General features: G+C 38.9%; 1 protein-coding gene across 1 annotated transcript; it reads left to right on the top strand.

The window, feature by feature from the left end:
- Positions 1-8,938: 8,938 nt before the first annotated feature.
- LOC116329909 (sialoadhesin-like) lies at positions 8,939-11,488 on the top strand. The gene is made up of 6 exons (XM_039617812.1): positions 8,939-8,942; positions 9,105-9,180; positions 9,338-9,721; positions 10,670-10,975; positions 11,063-11,323; positions 11,412-11,488. The coding sequence occupies exons 2-6, from the start codon at positions 9,108-9,110 to the stop codon at positions 11,486-11,488; spliced, it is 1,101 nt and encodes a 366-aa protein (XP_039473746.1). The 5' UTR covers positions 8,939-8,942; positions 9,105-9,107.
- Positions 11,489-11,749: the final 261 nt, after the last annotated feature.

The following is an 11,749-nucleotide window of genomic DNA, read 5'->3' as shown; positions in this document are numbered from 1 at the left end:
TGAAAACACAGACATGTATGTTAACTTATCATATTATTATTTTTAAATAAACTCAGAGCTCTCTGATGTGAACCGAAGCAGTAGTGATGATAATTCCAGCTCTCTTATGGCTCAGCTCACTCTTCTGCCTCCCAAACAACTCTTCACATTGTTTTTCTCAATTCATTTAAAAAGAATTAGTAGTGACAAAATATACATTATATCAAAGATTTATTATTTACATGGCTTACTATACTAAACATATAACAAAAAAATGCACATCCCAACTTTCCAAAATTTTCCAAAAATTCCAGTGTCTATGAAGAATTTCTTTTTTTTCTTTTTTTACCACTTACCTCAACTTTAATGTTTTTTTTCTTAGCCATTTATTCTGAAAAGAAATAATCATGCTACAAGGACACATATGGACAATCTCAATAGGGGAGACCGGGGATAGTTGTAACGTGGGTCAGTTGTAACACTTCCAATTTCTCCAATCAGGGCTAGGTTTCAAATGATGTGACTCATCCTGTGCATGCCCAATTCAGTTCTGCTATCACATGTGAAAAATCAGCACATTTTGTCAAACACAGAGAATTTAACAAGAAAAAAAGTAATTTGTATGCCAAAAAGTACGTTTTTCTACTTTATTTCAATTTCCAATAGCATTATCTGCTTTGCAGTTAAACTCATCAAACTTAAATTATGTTATTTGTATGTCTATGGGGATATATTCTGTGTTGGTCTTTAGTGCTAATGTTTTAGCCGTTGGCTGTAATGTTAGCCAGTTCATGGCTATAGGAGTCTGGGTCAGTTGTAACAGCAACAGTCTGGGTTAGTTGTAACAATAATGCAAATGTTACAACTTACCACACTATTACTTTAACTTATATTAAACAAGTTGGGGCAATGACATCAGCAGAGAGAGGTTCACTGGTCGCCTTTGTATATGCGGTTAATGCCATTGGCAACACAATTCCTCCACTGTTTGTGTTCCCACACATACATTATGCAGACCACTGTGTCAGAGATGGACCAGTAGGAAGTATTGGTAGTGGAAATAAATCAGGATGGGTGCAAGAAACTGATTTCCTCATCTTTCTGAAGCACTTTGCAAACCACACCAAGGTAAGCCATGATAAAAAGTAATGGAATTGCGATGCTGGTGAACAACTACATTTTTTCAGCTTCATTGTTACGTTCAAAAGTTGGTGCAAGAGTTGTAGGTTATAATGCCCACTGAGCCAATGAGGGCAAACTCAAGGAAGACCAACCAAAATTAATCAAATATTCAGTTGCAGAAAATTCCATCATTTGTCTTTTTTGGGGGGTTGGAATATTCTGCATTCTGTCACACACACATAGCTACATAAATGGCTCTAAGTGGATTCATGTGTTGAATAAACAAAGATTACATGTTAATGTTTTGTCAGTACCCTTATTTCATTGTGTTACATTTCACCCCAGGATATGTTACAACTAACCCAGACTATGGGGTTAATTGTAACATTTCACTCTTTGTGTTTGAGACCATAACATGCAATGGGTAATTGTGCTGCAGAGAAAATAGCTGCACTATTTAATAGCAGAGACGTGTAAATACTTTGCATTACATTTTGAATCCACTAACTTAAAAGAGCTCCAATTTACAGACAGAAATGTCAAAAATGTTACAACTATCCCCGGTCTCCCCTACGATGCACAATGCAGAGTACATGAATGAGAAATCACGGTAGGAATTCCTCCTCTCTATACTTACACTCAATGAGCTCCTCCCTAACGAATGCCAAGTTATCTTCTCCATACTGTTTATATTTGTGTGTAATTTCATCGGAAAATCCAACATCGGTGTACTCAAGTGCATAAGATGGAAAACAATTAATTCTGAAAAAATACAAACCAAGAGTTCTTTGTTGACAGTATATATAGTTTTTTTTAACCTCTTACCACCCACCGGGTCCCTGGTGACAGGGTAGCCACGTCAGATGCCGGTCATTTAAGCGACCAATAATTTTTTGGAATTTAAACAGTGCTAACTCACTTTGTTCAGCACAGCCCAGAGTAAAATTAAAAATTAAACATAGTAGAACTAATTTTGTTAGACACAAGAACAACTCGAGCATCTTTTTTGGGAGCCAAACTAGGGCTTACAAGTTTTGCCATACCCCTGGGACCAGCGCGAAGTTCCCGGCGTGGAAGCTGAGGGTCCAGCCAGCCGGAGAAAAGACCGGTTGATGCCTGGATGTGCGTTGGAGCTGCACTACCCACACAGAGCGTTTCAGGTGTTGCTTATGCAAAAGAGAATTGCAACAATACAGCGTGTTTCTCTGCTCCAAGACGCCAGCAATCCTTTCACACGGTAACCATGCGCTTCATAAATGTATGTTTGATTATTCAAACCTGGTTTAAAACGTGACTCATTTGTTGTCCAAAAACATTTCCTCTTGATATGGAAAGTTACTGATTTAAAAATATATGTATATTTTCAAGTTTTTAGCTGGATGTCAAACATATGATAGACTCTTGAGCATATTTATATAGCAAAATCCACAATGGTATAACCATGCTAAATAAAAGATGCCCAAGTGCGCACACTAATGCAAGCCTTTGAACTGTATGTTAATCAGTACATGAAGTGTACCTCTACCTCTATAGCTGAAAAGAGTCTGTATCCATAATTTGTGAATCTACTGATTTGTTTTTAATGTGACACCTTTTTTCCCCACAAACTGCAGATGATGAAATCCTCTTTATTTTAGAAAATGTCCTTAAACTATGGTTGTTTGTACTTACTGAGTTCCCTAGCTACTTCTTTACTATGTCAATAAACTATTTGAACAAGAAAGGTATCGTAGATTTAAAGACACATCTTAATTGAAGCAAAGTAATTGCCTTGTAATCGGAAGGTTGCCGGTTCGAGCCCCGGCTCGGACAGTCTCGGTCGTTGTGTCCTTGGGCAAGACACTTCACCCGTTGCCTACTGGTGGTGGTCAGAGGGCCCGGTGGCGCCAGTGTCCGGCAGCCTCGCCTCTGTCAGTGCGCCCCAGGGTGGCTGTGGCTACAACGTAGCTTGCCATCACCAGTGTGTGAATGTGTGCGTGAATGGGTGGATGACTGGATGTGTAAAGCGCTTTGGGGTCCTTAGGGACTAGTAAAGCGCTATATAAATACAGGCCATTTACCATTTTACCATTCAAAGGCAAAAAATTTTGAATGAATTTTATGTGGCTGTTCCTCTAAACTAAAGCAGAGATGGAAAATCAAAAAGTTCCTGCAATCCTTTGTATTAATCCGCTCTCCCTCTCTCTCTCTCTCTGTGTTTCTGTGTGTGTGTGTGTGTGTGTGTGTGTGTGTGCATGCTCGCAGATGGGAGGTCACAACAGGAGCTTCCTGAGTTGACATTTATAAACTATAAAGTCAGTTTGGACTGAGGACTTCCCGAGCTGTTGGTAAACATAAAAGTACATTCACTCTTGATAAAATTACTTTTTATCTACTTCATGCACATCATGCAACAAGAATCTAAATCTCTGTATCATAATAATTTCTATAAAAGCATGGTGTTTTATAGGGACAATATGACACATCTTTACCATAGATCATTAATAGGGAACAAAAAAAAGAGGAAAGGAGGATAAAGTGTCACTTCAGCAAAGCTGCTGGGAGACAGAAGTGTTGACACGTTTTTAACAAAAGGCTTAAAACACAAAACTCTAATATCAGTTACAACCGGTAAGATGATGAGTTTTACTTCTCACTGTCCACATTATGGTATGCTACTTTTGCTCTGTGGGACTGTAAAAAAAATGTTTGTATTGATGGTATAAACCAGACTTTCACAGTCTGCATCTTTACTGTTTTTGCTTCTTTTGTTCACTCCTAGGCTGATAAAAAACCCAAAGACATCCGCTACCCACAAACACAGAACCCACTAACTAAATACAGTGGCTTGCAAAAGTATTCGGCCCCCTTGAACTTTTCCACATTTTGTCACATTACAGCCACAAACATGAATCAATCTTATTGGAATTCCACGTGAAAGACCAATACAGAGTGGTGTACACGTGAGAAGTGGAACAAAAATCATACATGATTCCAAACATTTTTTACAAATAAATAACTGAAAAGTGGGGTGTGCATAATTATTCAGCCCCTTTGGTCTGAGTGCAGTCAGTTGCCCATAGACGTTGCCTGATGAGTGCTGATGACTAAATAGAGTGCACCTGTGTGTAATCTAATGTCAGTACAAATCCAGCTGCCCTGTGACGGCCTCAGAGGTTGTCTAAGAGAATATTGGGAGCAACAACACCATGAAGTCCAAAGAATACACCAGACAGGTGACGGATAAAGTTACTGAGAAATTTAAAGCAGGCTTAGGCTACAAAAAGATTTCCCAAGCCTTGAACATCCCACGGAGCACTGTTCAAGCCAACATTCAGAAATGGAAGGAGTATGGCACAACTGTAAACCTACCAAGACAAGGCCGTCCACGTAAACTCACAGGCCGAACAAGGAGAGCGCTGATCAGAAATGCAGCCAAGAGGCCCATGGTGACTCTGGACGAGCTGCAGAGATCTACAGCTCAGGTGGGGGAATCTGTCCATAGGACAACTATTAGTCGTGCACTGCACAAAGTTGGCCTTTATGGAAGAGTGGCAAGAAGAAAGCCATTGTTAAAAGAAAACCATAAGAAGTCCCGTTTGCAGTTTGCCACAAGCCATGTGGGGGACACAGCAAACATGTGGAAGAAGGTGCTCTGGTCAGATGAGACCAAAATGGAAGTTTTTGGCCAAAATGCAAAACGCTATGTGTGGCAGAAAACTAACACTGCACATCACTCTGAACACACCATCCCCACTGTCAAATATGGTGGTGGCAGCATCATGCTCTGGGGGTGCTTCTCTTCAGCAGGGACAGGGAAGCTGGTCAGAGTTGATGGGAAGATGGATGGAGCCAAATACAGGGCAATGTTGGAAGAAAACCTCTTGGAGTCTGCAAAAGACTTGAGACTGGGGCGGAGGTTCACCTTCCAGCAGGACAACGACCCTAAACATAAAGCCAGGGCAACAATGGAATGGTTTAAAACAAAACCTATCCATGTGTTAGAATGGCCCAGTCAAAGTCCAGATCTAAATCCAATCGAGAATCTGTGGCAAGATCTGAAAACTGCTGTTCACAAACGCTGTCCATCTAATCTGACTGAGCTGGAGCTGTTTTGCAAAGAAGAATGGGCAAGGATTTCAGTCTCTAGATGTGCAAAGTTGGTAGAGACATACCCTAAAAGACTGGCAGCTGTAATTGCAGCAAAAGGTGGTTCTACAAAGTATTGACTCAGGGGGCTGAATAAATACGCACACCCCACTTTTCAGTTATTTATTTGTAAAAAATGTTTGGAATCATGTATGATTTTCGTTCCACTTCTCACGTGTACACCACTTTGTATTGGTCTTTCACCTGGAATTCCAATAAAATTGATTCATGTTTGTGGCTGTAATGTGACAAAATGTGGGAAAGTTCAAGGGGGCCAAATACTTTTGCAAGCCACTGTAACTATTAGCTGTTTTTTTCCCTAGACAGTTGTTCAGTTGACTGAGAGAAAACCCTGATGTCATCCACTTGTCATCGTGAACGTTGAAGGAGATGTGCTCCATAGTCACACTTATATTTGTATTTCCTTAACTTACATCCTATGTTTTATTTAAATCCGACTTCCCTTTATGATTTGATGAGAAATTGGTTAAACCATTGCTCAACTTACGTCTGGATGATGGCAGATAATTCTGATGAAAAGGAAACTGATCCCGTAACTATTTGTAAGCACTTTGCAGGTGAGTCGAGGGCTAATAAAAATAAGACCATGGGGTGTCCAGTGTAACTACATGTGCAGCTGGATATTCCATTGTGGACATCTGAAAGACTCATTGTGTAACTCAGGGTGTACGCAGCAAGTCCTGTATAGTAGACTGACATAAGACAGTAATATGCAGTGGTACTACTAATACTGAATATTAAACATTGTGCAGCACGTAAGATCGATAGGAACCAACTCCTCAAGCCGGTAAGAGGTCAAGGACACAGTTATATGATTGCTAGAATACCCTCTTTGTTTCTATATAGAGACTGGGCATCTAAATCTCTGTATCATAATAATTTCTATAAAAACATGGTGTATTTCATCAGTCAGTTAAACCTTTGACGTATGTACAATATTACAAGATAACAGAGTAGGATAGTCTGAGTAGAAGCAACAGGATCACTGCAGTAGGAACTAAGCAGAGCGACGCCAGTCTTATCAGGTCCTAGTTTAAAGTTTCCTCATCCAAGCTCTAAACCAATGGCCAGCTGCCACCTAACACTTACTTAACAGAAAACATAGGAAAAATTGACAGAAGCAGGCTAACTACCATGATCAATTTGTCTCTAAGCAGCCGTATGTGCTTTGACCGGAGATTCTGATGCATCCCTGATCCGGTGTGTTACCCAGAACAATGATGCAACAATGCCTCAGGAATGCCTTGCTCTGACATGCCCCCATCAAAGCAAACATCCCCTCTTCAGCGTTTTAATGGGTTAATGGGTTTTTTAGTGATGCAAGCAGTCAAATGTGTCTGTATATAGTGCATTGCTTACTTAGCAGCCCACGTCTAGATCTTTTTCTTTTCTTCTGTGCCTCAGGTGTCATCACAGTCATGCCTTTTATTCATTTATTCTGCATAGCTAAGATGCACACAGATGCTACTTCATCAGTCTGAGAGGAGAGGCCTCGTCACGTGCCTAGCACGCTTCTGGTCAGACTTTGCGGCACACTTCCAGTCAGGTGACAGGTGGGAAAGTCCCAAGGTCAAAGGTCAAAGGCATCAATCAAACTCAAAGTGACACATGCTATATACCTATATCTATCCAGCCAAATCTCTCCAGAGTACCTGGATTCTACCCCACCCAAAAGGTCCCCTGCAGGCATGCTAGTCACATGCCTGAACCGCCTCAACTGGCTTCTTTTGATTTGGTGAAAAAGTGGCTCTACACTGAGCCCCTCTTGAATGACCACACTCTTTGCCCTATCTCTAAGGGAGAAGCCAGCTACCAGAGCTGTCAGAGACAGCTAATTTCTAGGAATCTGTCACTACCCAAAGGGCACAAGTTGTTTTCCCAAGTGGAGATTAAAAACCAGACTTCAGAAAAGCGAGTGTCCTGCAGAAACAGTCAAAATGTGAGATATTGTCTCAAGATGGGAACAAGAAAAAAAATGCTCTTCCGTCCCAGATAAAGAAGGAGAAATTCTAACTGGACTTCCAGGTGGTAAAAGCTAAAGCATCAAGCTGTGTTAACCTTCTCTGTTCAGATTGTTTTTTTACTATAGTACCTGTACCTGAGCAATCTGTTCTCTTACTTTAAAATGTCTAACAAAAGTTTAAAAGGTTAGAAGGTCTATATGATAGATCCTCAATGTTTTATTTTCTTGTATGACATAAATGAAGAACTGCCAAGTAAAGGAGAAGCAGAGGAAGAAAACTATGAAGAGATCAGCTGATCTGTGCTGGGATTTGACTCTGCCACAGGACAGAGGAGGATAGAAGAAGAGGGGCCGATGGCGCGACATGGCAGCCTCGCTTCTGTCAGCCTGCCCCAGGGCAGCTGTGGCTACAACTGTAGCTTGCCTCCACCAATGTGAGAGTGAATGAATAGTGGAATTGTAAAGCGCTTTGAAGGTCTCGAAAAGCGCTATATAAATGCAATCCATTATTATCATTATTATTATTAAGATGGTACACATGGGTAAAGGCTATGAGGAACTCTACACTGAGGTGAAGAAAAAAATGAGAACTGTTGTGAAATAACATTATATTAACAGAGAGTCTTAATGAAGAAATTCACACTGAACCTATAAATGTGTCTTTTTTACAGCTCAATAAATTTAAACAAACTACATCCATCCGCTTTTTATGTTAAGCTTTCTGTCCTAACTTCATCCAACTGTTTTCAGATGATTTCTTGTGGTCATAATAAAAATGAGTAAACAGAAGTTAAAGCACTCAAATAAGGAACTGGTTTCCACAGAAACAGAAGCAGTACTGCAAAATTGAATCTCCACATACTGTAAAACCTTTAATTTGGGTTATCATGTTCATTTAGGATTTCTATGCTAACATGCTTTGTGCGTTCTGTTACGTTTTGTTATTTATTTGGGAGCAAACTTGAAATAAATGTCTCAAATAACAAGAAACTTGTCCAAATGACTGCAGGGAGGCTAGCATAAAAAGCACCTCTGTAAATATATTCAAAGTGTGATGGGTTTACTAGGACAGTATGAAAACACAGTTACACAGACACTAACCACTGCCTCACAGCGAGAAGGCCGTGAGTTTGAATCCACCATTCGGCCAGGGCCTGTCTGTGAGTTCTTCATTATTCACAGAAAAGTGAGACTTTTATTTTATTGTCTTAAGTGATCAGATCTATGGACTAAGAGCACAACTCAGGACTGGGATATAAAATGAAAAGTCTAAATTTACGTTATTAAACAAGTATACAAAGGTCAAAGTAGCCAGTGATAACAGAAAATGAAGAGCAGAATTGGCAGAAATAAAAAAATTGGAAATCTTTGGACATCCTTGGAAAGCTCAGACAAAGACAAGTAAGCAGACAACTGATGGAAATGAGCAGCTTTATGTATGAGGGACATTTTGAGGGAATGAGGAACACGTTAAAATGTGAAAGGAGGGTCAGCACAGGTGAATCTAGAGGCAGGTGGGAGTGGAAGCATCTGAAGTATCAGCAGAGTGCATGATGGGAATATAAAAAGACTGACTGAATAAAGAACGACTGAAAACCAAAAGCATCACGGGTCTGTTTGCTTTGGCATTACAACATCTAAACAGAGAAGTGTTTCACTCGCTCCATTTCTGCTGAAATCACACATTGACTTTTACTTTGTCGTCTCTCCTCTGCAGCCTGATCATTTGGTAAGACTTTTTATTTTTTTACATATAGTAATTATATAAAATTGTATATTAGTCTAAAAAGTAACTGCCTAAATTTACTCCTTAGGTTTAGAAATTTGTGACATGATTTTCTGTTTTAATCTTTTATTTGTGTAATTATGGCTTTTTATATATTTTTTCCAGGTGATGAGTTTTGTGACAGTCCAGTCTGTGAACATCATGACAGACATCATGTTACTGAGTCTCCTCTTTATTCCAAGTGAGCCGTCTCATTTCAGTCATTTACAGTCTGACAGATCAGTGCAGATAGAGATACTTTATGAAGTAGATCCATGGCTCTTGGAGTCGATTTTGTCATTATAAATTTTATCTTCATTTAGATTTGCACCTTTTAATTTTTCTCTCACCTTTTCCAGACACTTTGGCAGCTTGTCCTCAAGATTCACACCTGTTCATCACTGCACCAACAGAGATGGAAGCTCTGAGTGGATCTTGTTTACAAATCCCATGTAACTTTAGTGAAACTGGAACAGAAAAGATTGAAAGTAGAAGATCTGTGTTTGGAGTGTGGATTAAAAATCATTGGGATGTTTTTGCACATCCAAACAATGAGATCTTCAACAGCAGTGGGACAGTTAACATCTATCCAATGAAGATTACAGGAAACCTGAAGGAGAAAAACTGCACCACTCTGTTTTCCAATTTAACCACAACTTATACAAACACATACTACTTCAGAATTATGAACTGGCCGTTCAGAGCAACAGCTATTTGTGATCCTCTTCAAATAACAATTAAAGGTGAGAAAGTTATATTTCAATTTATTAAGAACATAAATCCGAAACAGCTACAACTTTTGTGTAAACAACACAAAGCAGTTGTGGTCAAATGTGCAAATCAACCTGTTTAATTGATTTGTATTCAGATCAGAAATTAATGGAAAATTGTAACTTCATTTCATGAGAAACAAAGACATGGGAAATGAAAAAAACAATTTATAATGTGTTCAACAGTGCTATATAGTAAACACAGTTTTTAAAACCTAAAATACAAACTATATTTCACACTGTTAACAAACAGATATATTTACCACATATTATCCAAACCTCACAGAGTTCAATAACCACCTTGTTCAGAGGACCTTAAGCTACTGGTGTAAAGCCCTTAAAAATGAACAAGCCTCTAGCAAAACTGCAAGAAACCAGAAAATTAAAAATCCAAGAAATTATTCAAATGAAGAAAAAACTCTTAGTGGCTCATTCTAGTAAAACTCCAAGCAACAAATTAAATTATCAGTTAAAGCATGAATGCAATAATGCAAAATACACAGTGTGAATGCATATTCACGTTTGTATAACAACTTGATTTCAAAGGAAAATAACTAATGGTCATCACAAACTAGAATCCTTCTGCGATTCTCTCTGTTCTCCACTATTGTCTGTGCTTACAATGGGACACAAAAAGAGCATTGTTCTCTGACAGTGATTGGAAATTATAACATATTTTGCAATGGTATTTTGTACAATATCTTATTTACTTTTTTACACACATTTTTTTAGTTCTTCTTTTTTAGTTTTTAGAGAACCAGAAAAAATTAAAAAACATGTTAAAAATGTATGCAAACACTTTTTGTCCACTACATAGGGAGTATATTTTTTTATTATCCAATAGTATCACTGATCTCTGTCTATTTCTTGACTCTATTTCCTGCATTATTGGTGTAAAAAATGTTTAATGTGAAACCACAGATTCTCCTTGGAGGCCCAATATTACAATCCCAGGTGATCTGAAGGAGAAGGAGTCTGTCACTATAACCTGCTCAGCTCTCACTCCCTGTCCACACTCCCCTCCTCAACTCACCTGGAATCTCCAACAAGACTCTCACAACAAAACAGAGAAAAACACAGATGGAAGCTTTACAACTAAAATCCAGCAGACCATCACTCTGTCAGACACACATGATGGAAAGAAGATCAGCTGCTCTGCCAGATATCCTGTGAACCAAGGAAAAGACACCAAGACAGCAGAGACAGAAGAGACTCTCAGTGTTTCATGTAAGACACTCAGGGGTTTTTTTTTTTTGGTTTTTTTTATACTGTCATTAAAAAAATTGTTTACAGGATTTCATTTTTTTTCTCCAGATGCTCCTAAAGACACCTCAGCATCCATCAGTCCATCAGGTTTGGTGTCAGCAGGCAGCTGGGTGAAGCTGACCTGCTCCAGCAGAGCCAAACCTCCAGTCAGCAGCTTCACCTGGTTCAAGAAGAGCAGAGATGGAGCTGTGAAAGTATCTGAAGGAGAGATTTACAGCTTCAATGTAACAGATGGAGGAGTTTATTACTGTGTGGCCACTAATGATCTGGGTAATCAGACATCAGCAGAGATTCATGTGATAGTTGCAGGTAAATGCTGTAACCAAGATCTGTTCTCAAATTAGTTTTTCTTTGTGTCCATGCAAAATTAATTGTTGTTACTTGATCTTTTCTTTAGGTCCCATTTCATCTGGAGTCACATTGTGGCCACTTATTGGTGGAATCATTGGGATCATTGACCTCTTACTCTTGTAATGTTATTCTTCTTAATGGTTTTTGTTTGGTAAGTATCACACTTCAAAGCAGAAAACAGAAAAAAAGTTCCTGACACAAATATTTTACCTGCACATTAAAAATATTTGTTTCCAATCACATTTAATTTTTCTCAAATCTAAATTTGACACAATACATACTGTAGTCAATTTAACTGCCTTTTATTTCTTCCTGGTGATTAAATATAGCTCCTTTGTTTATGATCATGTTTATACAGTTTTCCCATGCTCAGATGCTGTGTGT

The sequence above is a fragment of the Oreochromis aureus genome, linkage group 9, assembly GCF_013358895.1.
Source record: "Oreochromis aureus strain Israel breed Guangdong linkage group 9, ZZ_aureus, whole genome shotgun sequence".
Taxonomy (NCBI): domain Eukaryota; kingdom Metazoa; phylum Chordata; class Actinopteri; order Cichliformes; family Cichlidae; genus Oreochromis; species Oreochromis aureus.
Note: the sequence above shows the minus strand (reverse complement) of the source record. Positions and strands in the feature narration are given on the sequence as shown.